Source organism: Prunus avium, chromosome 1, assembly GCF_965620075.1.
Source record: "Prunus avium chromosome 1, drPruAviu1.hap1.1, whole genome shotgun sequence".
Classification (NCBI taxonomy): domain Eukaryota; kingdom Viridiplantae; phylum Streptophyta; class Magnoliopsida; order Rosales; family Rosaceae; genus Prunus; species Prunus avium.
This window is the reverse complement of record NC_142284.1, coordinates 37,372,089-37,396,429: the sequence shown is the minus strand read 5'-3', so window position 1 is coordinate 37,396,429 and position 24,341 is coordinate 37,372,089. Positions and strand designations below refer to the sequence as shown.

At 44.2% G+C, this 24,341-nt stretch overlaps 2 protein-coding genes across 2 annotated transcripts; both read right to left on the bottom strand.

Moving 5' to 3' along the window:
• Positions 1-11,906: 11,906 nt before the first annotated feature.
• Positions 11,907-12,299, bottom strand: LOC110770167 (uncharacterized). Its single transcript, XM_021974252.2, has one exon. The coding sequence runs from the start codon at positions 12,297-12,299 to the stop codon at positions 11,907-11,909; it is 393 nt and encodes a 130-aa protein (XP_021829944.2).
• Positions 12,300-22,018: 9,719 nt separating this feature from the next.
• On the bottom strand, positions 22,019-23,316 carry LOC148297764 (protein FAR-RED IMPAIRED RESPONSE 1-like). Its single transcript, XM_088248166.1, has 2 exons — positions 22,238-23,316; positions 22,019-22,157 (listed from the first exon to the last, which is right to left on the bottom strand). Exons 1-2 carry the CDS (start codon positions 23,314-23,316, stop codon positions 22,019-22,021), a joined length of 1,218 nt encoding a protein of 405 aa, XP_088104292.1.
• Positions 23,317-24,341: the final 1,025 nt, after the last annotated feature.

Sequence of the window (24,341 nt, the reverse complement as noted above, 5' to 3'; positions counted from 1 at the left end):
TCAAATACAACCTGTACGAAACCGTCAACACATGTTGTTGATACTATGCTGAACCATAAACCGTAGGACCTGCCACACTGTGTTTTCAAATGTGGAATAAATAGGAATGTTTCTTGTTAACGGCAAACAAGATTGTGAAGGTCAAGATGCAGGCATATCAAATGTTCAAAAATTCATTTCCTAATTATGCTCAATGATTAATTCATAATAGTAGATTTGCAAACACTTCTTCATATTTCATAGCTGTCCGGATTAGAAAATTACAAAATATATACTTGAAAAGCCAAAACAGAACACAATTTATAAATATATACTTGAAATTGCTTGAACATTTCCAGACGCAAAAAGTTTCTTACTTCTTCATCACTTGAACTGCCAAATTCAGAAATGATAGAACTAACAACAGTAGGAGGATCTTTTTAATGCCCTTCACTATACGGATGACTTCAGCATATGCATTAAATTCCTTCACATCCAGCTGGTTTTCAATTTGAGATTCAGTTGGCATGTTGCCTCCAGTCACCCACGCATAGCCACTACACCTTGTAGCTCCCTAAAAGAACATAAGAAAGTTACATTTTTCATTTTCGGATTACAATGTCATACCCAATTCTTCTACTCTGTAGCAGTTTTCGTTGGCTTAGGCAATGGCCGATCTGAGTTAGTGTTATTGGCTTAGGGAAGATAATACTTACATATGTTGTGAAGCACTTCCAATACGGTCTGCCCATATTCCTTTCAGATTTGGAAATTAGCATAACCATCTCAGCATTGCAGTGCCGACACCTCTTTCCTTGAGTGTTTGTTGAAGAATTCGACATGGCTTTGCCCAAAGGGAAAATGAAGATAACAGAAGATGACAATCCTTCCAAAAATTTGCTCAAAACCCCCAATTAATTTTCCTTAAAATCTGAAAAGGAATGGTATTTTATTTTTTGGGGAGAACTAATATGGAGTTTCAAGTTTGAATTGTCCTGTTTTGGTCGTAACAATCAGTGATTGTGAGCGGCAAATTCAAAATTTGCAGGAATGTTTTTTTTTTGTTAACCCTAACCCATGAGCGGGAAAGAAAAGCATTTGTTTAATATTTTTTAACCTTAAGCATTCGACAGTAAACCCTAAACCGTAGGCGGCAAGCCCCTACACCCTTGAAGTCGTTTAAAAATTGAATATTTAAGTGGAAACGATTAGAAAATAGAAAAATTAGCGAGTGGCGGCATGGGAATGCGCCGCGTGGCAGTCAGGCTTGCAACTCCCCACTCCAGCGCCTCCACTTGGCATTTCTTGTATATTTTATTTAGTTTTTTTTCCGAAAAATCGTTAAAATTGCAGGAAAATTAAGGAAAAAATTGGGAAATTTCCTAACTGTGTCTAGGGATGAATACATCATACGGAAAGTACAAACCCTGGTTTAGGAGCGAGTGAAAAATAAAATTTGGGAACCAACCCTACATTCAGATGATGCAAATGAAAACCCTAATACACTTTGTAAACTCCACACTCTCATATGTTCGATCACATTAATCCCATATCCAAATTTATTTGCCCTGCCCTTTTTCCGGATATGTCATCGAAGGAAATCTCGTCCCGATCGCTGAGGAATTTTTCGGGATTTTTTCACCATCAATTTCGATTTTTAATTGAATATTTAAGTGGAAACGATTAAAAAATATATTAACTGGCGTGTGGCGGCATGGGAGCGCGCCGCGTGGCGGTCATGCTTGCAGCTCCCCACTCCAGCGCCTCCACTTGGCATTTCTTGTATATTTTATTCAGTTTTTTTTTCCCAAAAATCGTTAAAAATGCATGAAAATTATGGAAAAAATTGGGAAATTTCCTAACTCTGTGTAGGGATGAATACTTCGTCAGGAGTTTTGGGTTAATAGTTGGCAAAATGTTTTTTGTGGAAATTGATATGTAATTCTTTATGTTTGTGAAAAGGGATTTTCGTACTATGGGATTCAATTTTTTTTTGTTTGGTGCAGAAATCCTAAAAATTGCTGGACAAATTCGAAAATAATGGGGAAATGTCGTAGATGGTTATAATCAAATTGGGAAAAACCCTCCACTTCATTCGTAGATCCACATTGAAAGATATTTAAATAATTATGTTAGTGAAAAGGGATTACCGGATGACTTAATTACACTTCTGTTTTGTTGCAAATATAGTTTCAAATGCAGGACAAATCAGGAAATTAGGGGGATTTTTTTGGGGTATTTATGAGATCATCAGAGTATCTTAGAAGATCAAGGATGTGTCAGACATCCACTTGTCAACGAAGTGACTGAAAGGATAATCCCTTTTCGGGTTGACAACACGCAACCTCCCTGCCATATGCCTGTCTGTCATCTTTAACGAATGACTGTTTGGAGGATATGAACCAGCAATTCCACATGTGAGACCACTTACTGAAACGATATAGGACCCAAAACCATAAACATACTTCAAATAAAAACAATACAAAGTTCACACAGTTTCACCTTTACATCAAAACACTAAAAACCAAAACAACAATTTATTAATAAATCACCTATCATACCATGTATATAGACCTTAAACCCACCCAGTCATCAACTGGAGTTCGCGCATGCAGAACAGCTCCCTCTTCCATTTGCAGGGTTCACAGCAGTTCCAAGCATCTACGTTGTGCCAGTCGTCGCCCCAGCGGGCCCATAACTGATACCACTCCCGATTACCCTCACAGTGAATGTAGTCTTGTAAAAATCATTTGTCTGCAGTAAACTTTTGAAGCATAGGAAGAGTCACGGTGCTGTTTGTGCCTAATAAATCACGGAGCCCCTTTTCTCGGCCCTAACACTTGCTCGTGAGGCTAAAACGCGGCGTTTCGCCAAGATGTCTGGCCTTCCTAAAAAGCAAAGGAAAAGTTGTGAAGGCATGATCATCTCGGCCTTGATTATAGGCCGAGGCCGAAGCCGAACAAAATCACGGCCAAAGGCACTAAGGTCAGATCATCAAGTGGCAGCAGGGTCCAACGCTTCATTTAATGAAGCAATGCCTCTGTTTATGGTAGCAAATCCACTGACCACGAATAAGCATTTAATGCACGAGGGAAGGTGGGAAGTGATTGAAGTCAGGATTTGGTGACAGGAATCAGAGTGATTAGACGCAGACATTCTCACAAGAATTCTTGCAGTTTGAGAGATTGGGTCACCAACTATCAGAAACAATAAATGCTTCTCCACGGCCAGAAGCGCAGAACCCACGATCAGGGCGGCGGCTGAGATTCACCGGGATTTATGGGGTCACACCACCATACTTCACAATCCCAAATGTCGATTGGACTACCCACTTGCTCTAATCAGCCTCCACCATGCAGATTTTTAGCCTCGATTACTCCTCCAAGAACTCTTCCTTTCTATATCTTTACTTGCTTTCCTAGGAGTAGTGTTAGTTTGTAAGGAAAATCCATTTATCAATATATCATACGACCCTTGATTTTCAAGACGCCGGAGCACCATATCTATTACTCATTCATTCACCCCATATATCATACAACCGCCGCTCACTGAACAGCGCGCCGGAGCACCGCCCAAAACCCACCATCATCACCACCCCTAAACGGCCTTATAGCTCAGGCCGTGAACCTTACAGCCGAGATCAGTTCATCTCTCGCCTACAATCGTTTGATTAGAAGACGAGTTCAAACAGGCGCACCACTTGACCATTCTATCCACATCAACATCTCGACGCACGGTAGACCGTGCTGGCACGCTCGCGCACAACCGCACCGCATCCAAAAGCAGGAAGCCATGTGTTAACGCACATCCCCTCGGCCCGGAACCCCAGGCCGTGAGATCTGCGCAGCCGACACTTTTGGCACGCCCAGTGGGATACTTGTCAAAAACTCGTGGTGGAAACTAGGGCACAGGCAAAGCTCAAAAACAAAGCGGTCGAAATGACTTCTGAGACTCCTGAGTCCACATCACCAATCACTGTCACCGAGACCGAACACGCGGTTAGAATCTCGGCCAGCGTCCCAACGACGACGGATCGCACGGCTGAGTCCATGCAAGAGCAGGCCGTGGTGGAGGATTTGATGTCTAAGCAGGCCCACAGGATAGAGACATCCTTTATGGCCGCGATGGACAGATTTTCCTCGGAACTACGGACGCTTTTCCAGGAGAGGACGCCGGCGACCTCGCCCGCAACACCTCCTAGAGCAGGACAGAGAGGCCAAGAGCGTTGAAAGGATCGAGCCCTACGGCGAAAGCAGCAGCGTCGGCATCTCTGCCCGAACCCAAGCGTCAGGTTACAGTCAGCATTCGCTGCCACCGGCGAATAGCTAGGGGCAGTCCCAGCCCACATGGGCGAGCCCCGGACCAACCTACCCGGCAGAGACAGCATACGGCCCACTCCACGCTTTGGCCGTATCCTTGGGACAAACCAGTCCCACGCATTCTGCGGTTCAGCAGCTCGGCCCAGTTCACACTGCGGCCGTCCAGACCCATCCTGGCCCAAGCAGCGCGACCGCTGCTCCATCACAATAGTACGGTCAGAGCAATCCGACCGTTTCACCCCCATTGCAGGCGTCGTTATTCCCGTTGGGCTCCCACCTTCATTACGGTTCGGCCATTCCGACGGTAGCATACACGCACCCTGGCCAAACCCATGGCGCTCACCTGGCGCCAGCCAGCTCGGCCGTACTAGCCGAGCCCCCTGTTCAAATGGCCCAGCAGATAAGGCCGTAGAATGATGTGCAGCAGGTCCCGTGGCCGTATGCGGCCCAGCAAGAAGCACCCCCTCAAGGCTCCGATTCGAAGATGTCCGGCGAATGATCGAGGACGGCCTCACTCAGAGGCGACCGGAAGCGCCAAGGTATACAAAGCCGTACCCGCCGGAAATTGACCGAACCCCTCTTTCCCGGAACTATCGATTGCCTGAATTCATGCTTTTCTCCGGGGATGGCCAGACCTCCTCCATTGAACACATAGGCCGCTTCACGGCCTAGTGTGGAGAGGCCGATTCAGACGCACAGAAGCTCCGTTTATTTGTTCACTCTCTGACCGGCGCAGCGTTCTCATGGTTCATAAACCTTCCGCCGAATTCGGTAAGGGATTGGTCTTATATGGAAAGGATATTCCACGAACATTTCTATCAGACCAACCGAGAAATAACGGTCGCCGAGCTAGCAAGGATGAGCCAGGCGTCAGACGAATCACCTCGCGACTACTTGCAGCGGTTCAAAACATGCAGGAACTGGTGCCGCACAAACCTACCGGAGAGGGAATTATTCAAGATGGCCAAAGAGGGGTTGGAGTTCGAGTACTGGAAAAAATTCCAGGGGATCGAATTCCGAGATATGCATGACTTGATCAACAAGGTGGACAGGTACGCGTCCTTGTTGAAGGAAGAGATGCAGAAGAAGACGGCTTCAAAAGGGACTTACTACAGGAATCCCATTGTCAGCTATGCCGAAGCAGACGGCTTCGCAGAGGCCGAGAGCGACGAAGTAGAGATGAGTTTAGCCGAAGTCAGCATAGACAAACCATTCGTCTGCAAAGGACTTATCAAGGCCGACAATAGCCGTACAAAAATTCCCGACGCCAAGTTTGCAACTCGGGAAACGAAGGCCTACACTTTTGACTTAACAAGGGCCGAAGCTATTTTTGACCTGCTATTGGCCGAAAAAAAGGTCAAGTTGTCATTCGGCCATAAAATTCCGAAGCCCGACGAGCTCAAAGGGAAGACATTTTGCAAATACCATAGTTCTTGGTCTCACAACACCAACAACTGCGTTGTCCTGCGAGACATCATCCAGAAGTTGATAGACGAAAAGAAGCTCCAGTTCCAAGAGAAGGCGGCCATGCAGGTTGACTCCAAGCCATTCCCTCCACCTGTCGTCAACATGGTCGACGCCCAACTCCGAGCTGAATATAGGGAAATTCGTCGGCCGGCGAAGGAGAAGGAACCATCGGCCGAATCAGAGCCAGTGCTTTGTGTTTGTGCCTAATGAATCACGGCCATAAGTTGGCCGAAGGAGCCCTTTCTCTCGGCCCTGGCACTTGTTCGCAGAAGATGAAACGCAGCGTTTCGCCAGGGTATTTCGCCTTCCTAAAAATACAAGAGGCCGAACAAAATTGCGGCCAAGGCATTAAAGGCAAATCATCACGTGACAGCAGGGTCCTAGGCTTCATTTAATGAAGTAGTGCTTGTTTAATGCAGCAAACCCATTGGCCACAAAGAAGCATTTAATGCATGAGGAAAGGTGGGAAGTGACTGAAGTCAGGATTTGGTGATGAGGATCAGAGTGATTAGACGTGGACATTCTCACAAGAATTCTGACAGCCTGAGATATTGGTTCACCAGCTATCCATGCCATAAATGCGTCTCCACGGCCAGAGGCTCAGAACCCCACGATCAAGAGTGGCGGCCGAGATTCACCGGGATTTCTGGGGTCTCACCACCATACTTCACGATCCCAAATGTCGATTGGACTGCCCACTTGCGCTAATCAGACTCCACTATGCGTAAATTCAGCCTCGATTACTCATCCAGGGACTCTTCCTATAAATACAAGACTCAAGCTACATTCAAAGGGTTCAACACCAAAACAAAGCCTCCCACGGAGCAACTTATTTTTTTCTGTAATGCACTTTCAATATCTTTACTTGCTTTCCTAGGAGTAGTGGTAGATTGTAAGGAAAATCCATTCATCAATATATCATACGACCCTTGATTTTCAAGGCGCCGGAGCACCACCCTTATCGTTCATTCACTCACCCCATATATCACACGACCGTCGCTCCCTGAGCAGCGCGCCGGAGCACCACCCTTATCGTTCATTCACTCACCCCATATATCACACGACCGTCGCTCCCTGAGCAGCGCGCCGGAGCACCGCCCAAAACCCACCACCAACACCATCACTCAACGGCCTTGTAGTTCAGGCCGTGAACCTAACAGCCGAGACCAGTTCCTCTCTCGGCTACAATCGTTTGACTAAGAAGACAGATCAAACAGGCGCACCACTCATCCATCCAACACTTATCAAAACATCAACGCACGGTAGACCGTGCTGGCACGCCCGCGCACAACCGCACCGCACCCAAAAGTAGGAAACCCCGTGTTAACGCACATCCCCTCGGCCTGGAACTTCAGGCCGTGAGATTTGCACGGCAGACACTTTGTGAGCGATGCAGGTGTGAGGTCGGTCAGCCCAGGCTACAGGAGAACAAGAGGAAGGCCACTGAGCCATCTCAACCGATCGCGAAGAAATTCGGTGGTCAGAGCAATCCTCGGATTGCCAACAGGGCTGTTTTCAACCGACTGGGAGCACAGACCCCCAGTATCCCGATGGGCTACGAAGACGAGGCCCCCCTAGGCCAGTAAAAACTTTCAAACCACCGGTCATGCGGGATGACCGTTGGTACCATGCACGACCTGGGGGCAGGGCCGAACCATTGATAAAAACCCAGCTGGGAAGGATGCAGAGGTAGGCCCAGCAAGCCAGGATACAGACGACCCAGGCCGAGAGTTCCAAGCGCCAGAAGAAAATAGCGACTACAGACGGGCCGTCATCACCACCGATTGTCCCCTCTACGACAAGGACAGCCAGCATCAAGCCTCCAAGGACGTGGCGCCCTAAGCAGGGCGAGAACCCCCGTAGAACGGCAGCCGTTTCGGTCTAGCCAAATGCCGTGCTCCTGGAGAAATCAGACAACCGCATCATCGACGTCTACCACGGAAGGGATCCCCCTTTCTCGGCCAACGGTTTGTCCTTTCTCTTGGAATTCCATAAAGACTATTCGGCCACCGACCTGTACGGCATGACTCCTGAGAACAGTGAAATCGTGGAGTTGGCCTTCAAAAACGCGAAGGCAGAGGGACTCCTCATTACCAACGGATACGACCTCGCCATGAAGGCCGTGTACCAGGCGAACAGGGAAGCCAGTGCGAGAGGGATGCCAGGATACCAGCCCGACCTAGCAGGATTGGAGGCTAAGGCCCCCTTCAGCAAGGGCGACTTGGAGTATCTCCGCCAGTATTTCACCGTGATTCCGGCTGACACTATCTTTGGTCTGACGACCGAGGAAAGGACCCGGATAGGCCGTCTGAACGACTACTTAATAGCTAGGGATACGTTGGCCAAGGCTAGACGAGCCCTCGAAGGGAAAGTCGAGAGCTCGGACCCCCCCAAGATCGAAGCATCCACAGACGACATCCCCGGGACTGCGAGGCCTGTGATCGAGGGCCCCGGTGACCCTTTCTTTGGGCATGAGGCCAAAGACGACCCCACCTTGGGAATATCCGATGAAGAATACGATGAGATCCTCGGGATGGTTGAGGAGAAAACCCTCGCCGGGAACGGCTATGAGGCCGAGGAGGAAGCTGGTAAGGAAGACCAGCAGGAGCCGCGGGAGGCCAGCATGAACATGGTCCTGGTACTACCGTCTGAGTTCTCAGCCCCAAGAGGGCAGACTAACGGCTTGGATAATGACATGGCCGAGGAGCAGCTAGATCAGAGGCCAAAGACAAAGGAAGAATTGTTGGCCGTAGCTTTTAACGAGGTAATACCCAGAGACGAGCCGAACAAATATCAACATCTCAAGCCGTTGTATATTTCGGCTCATGTAGAGGGTGTGCCCGTGTCCAAGGTCTTCGTCGACTGTGGGGCCACGGTCAATATCCTTCCCTATTCCCTGATGAGGAAGCTAGACAAATCAAAGGAGGACCTCATCCCCAACGACGTGGTCATGAGCAGTTTTGTCGACGATAAATCTTAAACCATCGGGGTATTGCCGTTAAAAATCACCGTGGCCGACCAGACAAGGGTCACAGCCTTCTACGTAGTCGAATCCAGTGTGGACTACAATATATTGCTCGGTCGTGACTGGATCCACCAATCCGGATGCATACCGTCCTCCCTCTTCCAACTACTTTTCTTTTGGGACGGCCAGAGGGTGTCCATACACCCGGCCGACGAAAAACCCTTCGAAACCAACGCTGTGCAAGCACGAATTTACGAAGACGACGTTGGATGGGTTGTCCTCACCAGCCACGATGCAAGCGGCCGACCGACCAGGACAACGGCCCAGAAAGTACTGGAGTTAGGCGCCGAGAATGTCCGACAGGATTCGGCACGCGAAGTATTGATCGACCTCACCAGCCTTTAGATGACAGACAAAGCCACTAAAAAAGAAGGAGCGGCGGCCGTGACCGACCTGCTGGAAAGACTGCTGGAACATTGGGCGGAGGAATCCCTGCGGCCAAACTCACCAATCAACCTGATCGAATTCCTCCATGAATCAGACAAGACGAACGCTTTGACGTTTGACGACCTAGAAACGGCGCCCGCCGAAATGGAGGATGACTACCCCGAGGTCCAGGACCCTTTATTAGAAATCAATGTAAGATCGAAGGCCGAGCCACGGCCTCTTTTTGTAAGCCAGCTTTTGGACCCTGAGTTAGCGGCCGAGATTATCGGCTTGCTCCATGAATATAAGGATTGTTTTGCTTGGGATTACCATGAGATGCTTGGGTTGCCGAGAAGTTTGGTTGAGCACGAATTAAAAATCAAGGAGGGGTTTAGGCCTTTCCAACAATCGCTGAGGCGGTTCTCGACCGAAGTGCAACTTAAAGTCAAGGAAGAAATTGAACGACTCCTTAAAGCTGGCTTCATCCGAACGGCCCGATACGTTGAGTGGTTGGCCAACATCGTACCAGTTTTGAAGAAGACCGGGGCCTTGAGGGTTTGCACCGATTACAGAAATCTGAATCTTGCAACCCCAAAGGACGAGTACCCCATGCCTATGTCAGACCTCCTGGTAGACGGAGCCGCAAAGCACGAACTCCTGTCTTTCATGGACGGCCATGCTGGTTACAACCAAATTTTCATAGCCGAGGAAGATGTCCACAAAACGGCATTCCGATGCCCGGACACAATCGGAACCTATGAGTGGGTGGTCATGCCGTTCGGCCTAAAGAATACTGGCGCGACACACCAGTGAGCTATGAACCTTATTTTCCACGACCTTATAGGCTGGACCGTTTAAGTCTACATCGACGACGTGGTTGTAAAGTCCCCATCCAAAGCCAACCACGTAGGACATCTCTGACAGGTTTTCAACCGAATGGGAGCGCACGGCCTAAAGATGAACCCGAAGAAGTGTGCTTTCGGCGTCACCGCCGGGAATTTCCTCGGTTTCTTAGTTCACCAACGAGGAATCGAGGTAGATAAAAATAAAGCTACGGCCATTATGGCGGCCCCTCCGCCAAGGACCAAGAAGGAGCTCCAGTCCTTCCTCGGTAAGGTCAACTTTTTAAGGCGGTTCATAACCAATTTGGCAGGGAAAATCCGGTCGTTGACCCCTCTGCTCAAACTGAAAGACACGGAACGGTTCGTATGGGGAGCAGAACATCAAGCGGCCCTCGACGACATCAAGAAATATTTATCTCAACCACCGGTCCTTATGCTGCCGAAAAAAGGGAAACCCTTGAGACTTTACATTTCGGCTTCGGAGAGCTCTATCGGCTGTCTGCTGGCTCAAAACAACGAGTCAGAACGAGAGCAAGCAGTGCACTACCTAAGCCGTACCCTTAACATGGCCGAACTAAACTATTCGCCGATCGAGAAACTATGCTTAGCGCTTTATTTCGCGGCTACCAAGTTGCGCCATTATATGCTCCCCTCGGTCATTCAGATCATCTCCAAGACCGATCTCATCAAATATATGCTCACCCGGCCGATCATACGCGGCCGAATTGGGAAATGGACAATGGCGTTGTCCGAATTCACCTTCCAATATGTGGCTCAGAAGTCGGTCAAGGGTCAGGCATTGGCCGATTTCTTGGCTCACCACCCGGCTCTGGGGCAGGAAGAGGAGTTGGAGGTCGAGATCGGCATGGCCCGTATGGAGAAGAACTACTGGACCATGTACTTTGACGGCTCCAGTACCGAGGCCAGGTCCGGAGCCGGAGTCATGATCGAATCCCCTCAAGGATAAAGGTGGCAATTTGCGTTCCAGCTTGATTTCAAATGCACCAATAATCAGGCCGAATACGAGGCACTCATCATCTCCCTCGAAATTCTGAAAGAAATGAAGGCGACCCGTGTCTTGGTCTACGGTGATGCTCAGCTGGTAATTAACCAACTGACCGGGGAATACCAGTGCACAAGCGAGAATTTAACTATGTATTACGTAGCGGCCCTCAATACGGCCAACGATTTCTCGAGGACTTCCTTTGTCCACGTACCAGGCGCCGAAAACCATGAGGCCAATGAGATGGCCCAAGTGGCTTCAGGTGTGAATATTCCGAACAATAACCACGATCGTGTGATAAGAATCGAGAGACGTAACGTTCTGACAGCATACTCAAAAAGCACGATGACGTGTCGAAAGCCTAGAGGCCGTCGTTTTGTCTGACGAAACGAAGCGACGCCTCGCGTAAGTCTGGGCAATGATGGCCTGCACGACGTGCTTGGGCATTAAATGCGCCGAACAAAAGCCTCCCACGGAGCAAATTATATTTTCCTGTAATGCACTTTCAATATCTTTACTTGCTTTCCTAGGAGTAGTGTTAGTTTGTAAGGAAAATACATTCATCAATATATCATACGACCCTTGATTTTCAAGGCGCCGGAGCACCATCTCTGTTACTCATTCATTCACCCCATATATCATACGACCGCCGCTCACTGAGCAGCGCGCCGGAGCACCGCCCAAAACCCACCATCATCACCACCCCTAAACAGTCTTGTAGCTCAGGCCGTGAACCTTACAGCCAAGATCAGTTCCTCTCTCGGCTACAATCGTTTAATTAGAAGACGAATTCAAACAGGCGCACCACTTGACCATTCTATCCACATCAACATCTCGACGCACGGTAGACCGTGCTGGCACGCCCGCGCACAACCGCACCGCATCCAAAAGCAGGAAGCTACGTATTAAGGCACATCCCCTCGGCCCGGAACCCCAGGCTGTGAGATCTGCGCAGCCGACACTTTTTGGCACGCCTTCTTCGTTTTGCTGAGATGGCACAAAAACTCCATCGCATTCTCCTTGCCCTCGCTAGGGTTCAACAGCCCTAGCAAGCCAACAAGGTAGGAGGCTTCCTTATGCCCTGCCATAGCCGCCACCCGCAGGTTCTTCAGCGCCTCATCATCATTCTTCAGGAAGAAGTCCTGAATAGCTTCTCTGTAAATGATTTCTGGATTGTTATGTTCTTCGCACTTTTGCAAGAACTCAACAATTTTGCCTTCCTCACTTGGGTACCAGTCCTGATGCCACTGGTACTTATCCACTGACACCGTTGTCCAAACCTCAGGATTGTTGAGCATTTATTTAAACAACTTGAAGGTTGCCGCCATGTTGTACAAATCTTCAGAGGACTGCTTTGCAACCACGAGCAGCACCTTAAACCATGCCAAATGTGGAATGTCCATCTTGGTTGTTGGAGAAGAGGAACTGAAAAGGGTCTGTGGAGAAGAGGACTGAAAAGGGTCTATGGAGAAGATGACTAAAAAGGGTCTGTGGAGAAGAGGGACTGAAAATGGTCTGTGGAGGTTTTAATAATCAAGGTGTCGTTTGGGGACGAAGAAGGAAGTGCCGCATATAAACCCAACCGGCGTGACCCACTTGACAATGGACGAAGACAAGGGTTTAGATCAGTTTATATTATATTATTCGTTTCCCAAGCGCTGTGACTGAAACGACAATTGATAGTTATCGCTGAAGCTGGAGGGACTCAATTGGTTTCGCGCACTCCCATATTGAGAGCATTTATGATACCATTTGTCACCGGCAGCAGTCACAAAATTATAAATGCTTTTCGTCATAATTATTATGCTAAAATCACATCACCACTTTTGAAGCAAATGTGATACTTGATTTGTCTGCTTTTCACCTGTAAAGAAAATGAAACAACTGTGTCTGATACTAATAATGCAAATATGACATCACCACGGAAATTAGGTATCTCAAGTGGCGGCTCCCCAGTCCAAGTGAACAAATTAATTTTGGCGGGAAAATTAGTAAGCGGACTGCTGTATAAATAACAAAGTTATATATTCTACCTCACATTGCACCACCAGTTGGTCCAAACAACCCTCAACTCACCAAAAAATGCAGACCATATCTCACACAAGAATAAGAACACTGAAGATGTTCCTATAGGACCTACGAAATCCATCAACTTTTCATCTGAGGACCACAATGATGCAAGCTGTATCGGCCAGATGCGGTACGATGCGTTGAAGACTGAAATAAAACATCAGAAGATACGTCTAAGATGGTATGAAGAAACATTGGGGAAGGGGAAAAGTCAAGCGAAATTACACCTTCGATCAGTCAAACTAATGAAACTGAGGGTTAGGCTTGCGAGAGGAAAAGGTTGTCGAAGGTTCCGGGGGTCAAATGAGGCAGTGCATATGAGGGAAGCAGAAGCACGTAAAGGATTTGACTTGTTCCGAGAGTATGCAAAATGTGTTGTCCCAAGCTACAACTGGGACGGAATCACCATGGAGTAAACCGTCGCTGGACAACGTTCATTTTCGTTATTTTCAGTAAGTTTGTTTGGAAAAAATGCGTAAACGTTCATTTTGACTGCTTTTGTTCCAAGTTTGTGTGCGCTTCTGAAGGTGTAACCATTTGCTTTGGACACTTCAGATGGTATCTTGTATGTATCCAAGCTGTAAGACGTGAAGAAAGAGCGAGTGAAAAATATGGGAAACTGCTTTTGGTTTATTATAAGTACTTTTGTAAAGCTAAATGGGTATGCTTTAATTGAAGTATGTTTACATTATTTTCTGTCACCATATTTAATTTCTCTTTAGAAAATGCCTAAAAAGAATGGGATAGTTTTTAGCATTGATTGGATCTCCCTCACAGGAGTTGTTGTTCCTAAAATGGTAATATGAGGTTTGCTTATTCGTGTGAAATATATAATTTGACCAAGGAAATAACAATAATAATATTCTGTGTGTCATTTGAAAGGAGAAAATAAGACTAATTTTTCCCAATATTTAGATACGAAGCATAAGTTATTTTTCCCAATGAACAAACTCTTGTTTATGATGCAACTCCCCCTTTTGACTTAAAATTAAAGAATAAGTTATTTTTAGTGGGTTCAAATACAACCTGTACGCAACTGTCAACACATGTTGTTGATACTATGCTGAACCATAAACCGTAAATGGTGCCACACTGTGTTTTCAAATGTGGTTTAGGTACCATTTAATTAGTTATTTCATGATATATTGTTATTTTCTTATTTAGGTAGTTTTAGGATATCTTTTATTATTTATGTGTGATTTTATAATTAATGAGTTTACTTTTGGATCAAGTCGCGTTGGTGCCCAAGTCTTGTAAAGCCTATAATAAGGCTAATGTAATAGTTGTAGGGTAGTTTATGTTGATGATGAATGAAATAGTTTATTTGTGGCATGGATTTGCTACGATATATGTGAGCTTGCACTAGCCCTAGATTTCGGTGCTCGTGTCGTGTGTGTGGTTGGTGACCTATGTCCGGACCCCGATTCCCATCAATATGGGGGGAATTTTCGTAGGTGACCCCATGGTGAGTTGAGGGTTGTTTGGACCAACTGGTGGTGCAATGTGAGGTTAAATATATCACTTTGTTATTTATACAGCAATCCCCTTACTAATTTTACCCGCCAAAATTAATTTGTTCACTTTGACTGGGGAGCGGCCACTTTCGATACCTACTTTTCGTGGTGATGTCATATTTACATTATTAGTATCAGATACACTAGTTTCATTTTCTTTACAGGTGATAATCAGACAAATTAAGTATCATATTTGCAGAGATTTAAGGGTTCGCGCGGCGTGGTTGAAATGTAAGTTACCTTGAGAACGTGTGCTGTCATATTTGCATTATCAGTATCATAAACACAGTTTTCTTTTTCTGTACTGGTGATACGCGTTCATATTTAGTTCCACATTTGGCAAGAAGCAACTGCTTAGTTGTTAATGTTAAAATGCAAGTTACCTTCACTCGTTCTGATGTCATTTTTGCATTATTAGTATCATATACACTGTGATCATTTACTTTACGGTTAATGGTGCGTTGATATTTAGTTTCAAGGTTGGCAAAATGAAACTGATTACTTGGTCATGTTCAAATGTAACTAAGTCATTTGCTTCATAAGTGGTGATGTGATTTTAGCATAATAATTATGACAAAAAGCATTTATAATTTTGTGACTGCTGCCGGTGACAACTGGTATCATAAATGCTCTCAATATGGGAGCGCGCGAAACCAATTGAGTCCTCCAGCTTCGGCGATAACTGTCAATTGTCGTTTCAGTCACAATGCTTGGGAAACGAATAATATAATATAAACTGAACTAAACCCTTGTCTTCATCCATTGTCAAGTGGGTCACGCCGGTTGGGTTTATATGCGGCACTTCCTTCTTCGTCCCCAAATGACACCTTGATTATTAAAACCTCCACAGACCATTTTCAGTCCCTCTTCTCCACAGACCCTTTTTAGTCCTCTTCTCCACAGACCCTTTTCAGTCCCTCTTCTCCACAGACCCTTTTCAGTCCCTCTTCTCTAACAACCAAGATGGACATTCCACATTTGGCATGGTAAGGTGCTGCTCGTGGTTGCAAAGCAGTCCTCTGAAGATCTGTACAACATGGCGGCAACCTGCAAGTTATTTAAAGAAATGTTCAACGATCCTGAGGTTTGGACAACGGTGTCAGTGGATAAGTACCAGTAGCATCAGGACTGGTACCCAAGTGAGGAAGGCAAAATTGTTGAGTTCTTGTAAAAGTGCAAAGAACATAACAATCCAGAAATGATTTACAGAGAAGCTATTCATGACTTCTTCCTATTGAAAGATGATGAGGGTATGATGAACCTGCGGGTGGTGGCTATGGCAGGGCATGAGGAAGCCTCCTACCTTGTTGGCTTGCTAGGGTTGTTGAACCCTAGCGAGGCAAGGAGAATGCGATGGAGTTTTTGTGCCATCTCAGCAAAACGAAGAAACTGAACATGCAAGCTTGCAGGGATTCAATAAGCTTGCGACTAGGTCAGTATACAATGTCTGGCACCAAAACTCCTCCTCTGGTTGAAAAGTTTACTGCAGACCAAGATTTTTTTCAAGATTGCATTTACTGTGAGGGTATCAGTTCGGGGACCGCAGAGCCGACGACTAGGGCAACGTACATGCTTGGAACTGCTGTGAACCCTACAAATGGAAGAGGGAGCTGTACTGCATCCAGCACGAACTCTACTTGATGACTGCGTTTGATATATAAGTCTATATACATGGTATGATAGGTGTTTTATTAATAAATTGTTGTTTTGGTTTTTAGTGTTTTTATGTAAAGGTGAAACTGTGTGAACTTTGTATTGTTTTTATTTGAAGTTTGTTTATGGTTTTGGGTCCTATATCGTTTCAGTAAGTAGTCTCAAATGGGGAATTGCTGGTTCATATCCCCCAAACAGTCTTTGTATTGTTTTTATATGAAGTCTGTTTATAGTTTTGGGTCCTATATCGTTTCAGTAAGTAGTCTCAAAATGGGGAATTGCTGGTTCATATCCCCCAAACAGTCATTCGTTAAAGATGACAGACAGGCATATGGCAGGGAGGTTGCGTGTTGTCAACCCGAAAAGGGATTATCCTTTCAGTCACTTCGTTGACAAGTGGATGTCTGACACATCCTTGATCTTCTAAGATACTCTGATGATCACATAAATACCCCAAACAAATCCCCCTAATTTTCTGATTTGTCCTGCATTTGAAACTATATTTGCAACAAAACAGAAGTGTAATTAAGTCATCCGGTAATCCTTTTTCACTAACATAATTATTTAAATATCGCAATGTGGATCTACGAATTAAGTGGAGGGTTTTTCCCAATTTGATTATAACCATCTACGACATTTCCCCCTTATTTTCGAATTTGTCCAGCAAATTTTAGGATTTCTGCACCAAACAAAAAAAATATTGAATCCCATAGTACAGAAATCCCTTAAGTTTCACATCAAGAATTACATATCAATTTTCACAAAAAAAACATTTTGCCAAATATTAACCCAAAACTCCTGACGAAGTATTCATCCCCACACATAGTTAGGAAATTTCCCAATTTTTTCCTTAATTTTCCTGCATTTGTAACGACTTTTGGGAAAAAAAAAACTGAATAAAATATACAAGAAATGCCAAGTGGAGGCGCTGGAGTGGGGAGCTGCAAGCCTGACCGCCACGCGGCGTGCTCCCATGCCGCCACACGCCAGTTTTTATATTTTTTAATCGTTTCCACTTAAATATTCAATTAAAAATCGAAATTGACGGTGAAAAAATCCCGAAAAATTCCTCAGCGATCGGGACGAGATTTCCTTCGATGGCATATCCGAAAAAAGGGCAAGACAAACAAATTTGGATACGGGATTAATGTGATCGAACATATGAGAGTGTGGGGTTTACAAAGTGTATTAGGGTTTTCATTTGCATCATCCGAATGTAGGGTTGGTTCCCAAATTTTATTTTTCACTCGCTCCTAAACCAGGGTTTGTACTTTCCGTATGAAGTATTCATCCCCACACACAGTTAGGAAATTTTCCAATTTTTTCCTTAATTTTCCTGCATTTGTAACGATTTTTGGGAAAAAAACTGAATAAAATATACAAGAAATGCCAAGTGGAGGCGCTGCAATGGGGAGCTGCAAGCCTGACCGCCACGCGGCGCGCTCCCATGCCGCCACACGCCAGTTTTTATATTTTTTAATCGTTTCCACTTAAATATTCAAATAAAAATCGAAATTGACGGTGAAAAAATCCCGAAAAATTCCTCAGCGATCGGGACGAGATTTCCTTCGATGGCATATCCGGAAAAAGGGCAGGACAAACAAATTTGGATACGGGATTAATGTGATCGAACATATGAGAGTGTGGGGTTTACAAAGTGTATTAGGGTTTTCATTTGCATCATCCGAATGTAGGGTTGGTTCCCAAATTTTATTTTTCACTCGCTCCTAAACTAGGGTTTGTACTTTCCGTATGAAGTATTCATCCCCACACACAGGTTAGGAAATTTTCCAATTTTTTCCTTAATTTTCCTGCATTTGTAACGATTTTTGGGAAAAAAACTGAATAAAATATACAAGAAATGCCAAGTGGAGGCGCTGGAGTGGGGAGCTGCAAGCCTGACCGCCACGCGGCGCATTCACATGCCGCCACTCGCCAGTTTTACTATTTTGTGATCGTTTCCACTGAAATATTCGATTTTTAAACGACTTCAAGGGTGTAGGGGTTTGCCGCCTACGGTTTAGGGTTTACTGTCGAGTGCTTAGGGTTAAAAAAATATTAAAGCAATGTTTTTCTTTCCCGCTCATGGGTTAGGGTTAACAAAAAAAAAACATTCCTGCAAATTTTGAATTTGCTGCTCACAGACACGGATTGTTACGACCAAAACAGGACAATTCAAACTTGAAACTCCATATTAGTTCTCCCCAAAAAATAAATTACAATTCCTTTTCAGCTTTTAAGGAAAATTAATTGGGGGTTTTGAGCAAATTTTTGGCAAGGTTGTCATCTTCTGTTATCTTCATTTTCCCTTCTGGGCAAAGCCATGTCGAATTCTTCAACAAACACTCAAGGAAAGAGGTGTCGGCACTGCAATGTTGAGATGGTTATGCTAATTTCCAAATCTAAAAGGAATATGGGCAGACTGTATTGGAAGTGCTTCACAACATATGTAAGTATTATCTTCCCTAAGCCAATAACACTAACTCAGATCGGCCATTGCCTAAGCCAATGAAAACTTTTACAGAGTAGAAGAATTGGGTCTGACATTGTAATCCGAAAATGAAAAATATAACTTTCTTATGTTTTTTTAGGGAGCTACAAGGTGTAGTGGCTATGAATGGGTGACTGGAGGCAACATGCCAACTGAATCTCAAATTGAAAACCAGCTGGATGTGAAGGAACTTAATGCATATGCTGAAGTCATCCGTATAGTGAAGGGCATTAAAAAGATCCTCCTACTGTTGTTAGTTCTATCATTTCTAAATTTGGCAGTTCAAGTGATGAAGAAGTAAGAAACTTTTTGCGTCTGGAAATCTTCCAGCTATTTCAAGTATATATTTATAAATTGTGTTCTGTTTTGGCTTTTCAAGTATATATTTTTTAATTTTCTAATCCGAATAGCTATAAAATATGATGAAGTGTTTGCAAATCTACTATAATGAATTAATCATTAAGCATAAACCCTGAACCCTAAACCCATAAACTGTAAATTGTGCCACACAAGAATAAGAATGCTAAAGATGTTCCTGTAGGACCTGCGAAATCCATCAACTTTTCATCTGACGACCACGATGATGCAGGCCATATCGGCCAGATGCGGTACAATGCGTTGAAGACTGAAATAAAACGTCAGAAGATACGTCTAAGATGGTATGAAGAAACATTGGGGAAGGGGAAAAGTCAAGCGAAATTACACCTTCGATTAGTCAAACTAATGAAACTGAGGGTTAGGCTTGCGAAAGGAAAAGGTTGTCGAAGGTTCAGGGGGTCGAATGAGGCAGTGCAAATGAGGGAAGCAGAAGCACGTAAAGGATTTGACCTGTTCCGAGAGTATGCAAAATGTGTTGTCCCAAGCTACAACTGGGACGGAATCACCATGGAGTAAACCGTCGCTGGACAACGTTTATTTTTGTTATTTTCAGTAAGTTTGTTTGGAAAAAATGCATAAACGTTCATTTTGGCTGCTTTTGTTCCAAGTTTGTGTGCGCTCCTGAAGGTGTAACCATTTTGCTTTGGACACTTCAGATGGTATCTTGTATGTATCCAAGCTGTAAGACGTGAAGAAAGAGCGAGTGAAAAATATGGGAAACTGCTTTTGGTTTATTATGCGTACTTTTGTAAAGCTAAATGGGTATGCTTTAATTGAAGTATGTTTACATTATTTTCTGTCAACATATGTAATTTCTCTTTAGAAAATGCCTAAAAGGAATGGGATAGTTTTTAGCATTGATTGGATCTCCCTCACAGGAGTTGTTGTTCCTAAAATGGTAATATGAGTTTTTACCATTCTCTCACCCTTCCTTTGCAAACATCGGGATAATAATTCGACAAATGCTACCACCTCATTGAAAGTTGAAAATTCAAAATTCATGTGTATGCTATCTGTGATTAATACGAGGCTTTAATCCGAATTCAACCTAAATCAAATACTCTCATTACTGAACAAAAAAACAAAACTGATGTGACAGATGGGGAAAACAGATAAAACAAACTGCGGAATACTCCAGGACATCATATATAAACGGTGTCGTATGGCTATGGGATACTCATTGTCGTACATCAACATCTTGTTTTCTTCATGACTCTTCTTTGGAGTTGTGTTTTGTGCATACAACGAATCCCCCAATCTGAAGAAACTGAAGATTTGTCAACATGTCAACCAGTTCAGACGGCAATGCAAATCAGGGGGACTCCGATGGGTCATGGGAATATGCCCCCGATTATCCAAGGTCCCCTCTACCACCGCTGCCACTTCCAACCTCCTCGGCAAGCGAGGGCGACTCCGATGATCTTGCTGTGGAAATAAATGATATGAAGAACAAACTGGAACACAACTCCTCCTTGGTCCATTATTGGACTCAAAAGTGTGTCGGAGCTGAGCAGAAGTTGGCGTATTTGACGCGCCAAGTGAACAAAGCGCGTTACAGAAAAGAGAAGCACAGAATTCTTGGCCAAAGAAGAAAGCACAAAGTAGAGGATTTACAAATGAACATGGACGATGCTACGTACGAATCTTTGGGCATCCACAAAGGAGGCGACAAGCATGGGCAGGCAATGTCTGTGGCTTTCAACGAAGGTTTTGAGCAATTCCGACATTTCGCTGCAGATGTCCACAAACATATTGACTGGGACGCCATAACTCCGTCTGCTACACAGCAAATCATCTACGGCGGTGTACACCCACCAGAGCTAGGCCACCAACCAGCAAAAGCCAACGATAATGACGGCTGGTAGCCATATCAATCGCTAGGCAATCGTTATTCACTTGTTTGTTTTTTGTTAATGCCAGATCTGGGTTTGTGTTTACATGTTTATGCTCGATCTGACTTACGTGCAGCTTATTCGGGTTTAAATCTGCTATCACAACCTTGGGTTCTATGTTCTTACCAGAGTTCAATCTTATTTCTTCCATCACTAACTACTGGATTAGTAGAGTTCAGTTACTAATAGTGCTCAAATTTTGGGTTTCAAAAATTGTCGGTGGGTCGATAAATTTTTTCAAGATTATGTGACACAGATATTCGGTTCTTTGACACATTACTGGCACATAGTGATGGTTTCAAGATTCCCTTGCTGACACACCGTGATGGTTTTAAGATTCCCTTACCTACATATTTCATTTTCCTTGCAACCATTGCAAAGGTGTATAAAACGTTATCCACATTGCATGAATCCCAAACGAATCCTTTCAAACACTGGCTCCACGTTCTGAAAACACCAAAGCCCCAGGATGGACATCCACCTTCAACCAAAGATGGATCCGAAAGTTCAAGTTGCGCATAATTATTGCAAGCAGGGTGACGTTCACAACCATCCTTGTGGGACGTGCAGGGATCTATTCAAGGTAGGTCCAGACAATGTTCAATACTATCGGTCCCCGACCCCTTCTCCCCCAAAGCCCCCATCTCCCATTGTTTGCATTACCCCCAGAGTGGTGCGAGGATTGCTACAATGACAAACGCATTCTAGATTGAGAGGAACGTGGCCGCTTTGAGTCAAGTGATGACTCTGATGTTGATAACTAAGTGGCTTTTCAAATAACTTATTGTTGACTTTAATTTACTTTTTTTTATTTTATTTTTCCAGGGGGTCGAATGTAAGTCATGCGATACATGTGTGACACTTAATAATTATCGAATACAAAAGTTACTTTGTTTTTGGGCGGTTTCACTGTTGCTTTTCACATACCTTAGTTCAGTATCAACATGAGGCACTTACATAAGATTCACTAACGGTTCCAGATGGTTTCCAAAAAGATGCAAATTGGTATCAACAAATATTCAAACTCCGGAACCGTAAAGGAAATCAAACTCTTGCAGAAATGACTCTGTCATAGTAGGTTCCCTGTCCTGCGTGCTCTGACTAGGCTGCAAATTCTCATCAACTGCAGCACCAACTTCTGCGTCGGAAGATGAAGAGCTGCAACATCGAAACAAAGAAACAAGTCAACAGCATTTCTTGTATAAAATTCAAAGCCAGACAATTACATATTCACTTACCCGCTCACAAGTTTTGGACAACTCCGTCTATCATGATCAGTCTTCCTACGTTTACTGCACCGCCGTTTATGTCCTTCCGCTGCCTTCTCTTTTTGTCCTTTCACTCTTCTCGCACACCCTTTTGCTTTTACTCGATGGGGATCCTTCATTCTGACTTGGGAAGAACTAGTTCCGACCTCTCCATTGGGTTCTTCTTCAACACGAGCTCTTGATGACAACAACCTTGTAAGCTTCCCACGAATGTCGTCAAATGAATTTTCCAGCAACTCAAAACCTTCATCACACAACAAAGCAGAATCTATCAACTCACCTGCAACTTTGCCAAGTTTCGATCTCTTAACCAAAACCAAACCGTCCACGCAATCTTTAACTTCTTTGTCATTCTTATCATATACTACACCGCACTTTGCACTTTGAAGCCATCGTTTCACTATGTAATTGTCTGGCAAGTGCTCCACCTGCTTCATTCTTAAAAATGCTAGGATGTGTCGGCACGGAATACCCCAAAATTCAAATCCTTTGCAGTTGCAATAAGCTTTATCGGCATCTTTATCATGCACAAGCTCCTTCATCCGTGTCACCCCCGGATTTACCCACTCACTTACTTTGTACCTGCACTGGGTCTCATCTTGCTCTACAAGTTCGAACAAGCATAAAAGGCTTCGAAAGTCTTCCCTCTCAAACATTTCAAGAATTTCCCGAGTGTAAATGCGTGCCATTTGATGTTGCATTGGTGTTCGAAATGGCAGTGGAGGTTTTTCATTGGTATCAACATGATCAGCCATTAACTCCTTGCGCCTCTGTGAACCAAGAGCTCTTTCAAAACGTACAATGAATTCCATCAATGTGTTTTTCCGGTTAATATATTGTTTGAAAAATGCATGACAGCTTTCAGCCCGTTGACTACTTGACATCCCAACCGAAAACACATGTTTTACATATGATGGAACCCAATTCTCCCGCAAAGCATGAATCAAGCTCAACCACGGATGGTCTTTCAGCCCATTGCTTGTGACGATTTCATCCCATTTCGCATCAAATTCTTCTTTCGTGTCCATACCCCATATGCATTTGCACATTTCCGAAAAACATTCCCCAATGCCGGGTTTCTCCATAAACTTATTCAAGATATGCCATATGCAATATCTATGGAATGTTGTTGGGAGAGTTAAAAAAATTTCCTTTGACATGGCTGCATCTGTGGTTTCTCTTCAGCATATTATGTTTTGAACTTTGCCGCTTTGTGAATAATGTTTAAAATTGAGCTTTTGTTGTTAAAACTTTTGAGTCATGTGCATGAGTCATTTCTCTTCAGAAAATGTTCGGAAAGATTGTTTTGAGTTCTTTTTATTTTTGTAATTTTTTTTGTTTTGTTTTGTTTTGTTTTGTTTTTTTTGTTTTGTTTTTGTTAATGTAATTATTTTTTTTTGTTTTTGTTTTTTCTTTTGCTTAAGGACTAACAATCTTTTAAGTTTTCTAATTAACTTGTTTTACAGAGTCAGTAAAACGTTTGTGGGTATCGTATCTGTTAAACCCTCAGGAGACACAACTCCTCCTACTAGGGATGCCTAGAGGTTTAAAGGCTTGTTGCATATGCTCAATGCAATCGAGTTACCTACGAAAGTGGTCTAGTTAACTTCTTGTTTGTTTTTATCTTTGTTTTCCTTTTGTTTTGCTCGAGGACTAGCAAAATCTAGGTTTGGGGGTATTTGATCGGTGCATATTTACATATCATTTTGTACCCTTCTAGCTTATGATTTGGTTATGTTTTTGAGTTAAACTTGTGCTTTTAATCCTTTTTGTGTTTATCTTTCAGTTCATTGAGCTTTAGGTAATAATGAGGGCTTTGGATAGTAAATGATGCAATCCATGCATGTTAGGGCCTAATTTGGATGAATGGATGAAGAGCTTAAAGACAAACTCAATTTTGGCTACAGTCCCCTGCCAGCCCAGTTTCGTAGGTCATATTGCAAGCTTTGTTTTAGCAACCTACATAGCTCGGATAAGGCCACATTCTTCATGAAAGTTGTTCCAATGGGTGTGTAATATAACATATCCAAAATTCAGCCCCATTGGATAAATATGGAGTCTGTTACCTAGCAAA

What these genes read in the sequence shown, in the direction of transcription:
- LOC148297764 (XM_088248166.1), bottom strand. Translation starts at nt 23,316, where the DNA reads ATGTGCAAATGCATATGGGGTATGGACACGAAAGAAGAATTTGATGCG. An exon ending in TGTCCAAAACTTGTGAGCGG is followed by an intron (nt 22,158 to 22,237) that starts GTAAGTGAATAT and finishes TCGATGTTGCAG; the next exon opens with CTCTTCATCTTCCGACGCAG.
- LOC110770167 (XM_021974252.2), bottom strand. Translation starts at nt 12,299, where the DNA reads ATGCTCAACAATCCTGAGGTTTGGACAACGGTGTCAGTGGATAAGTAC.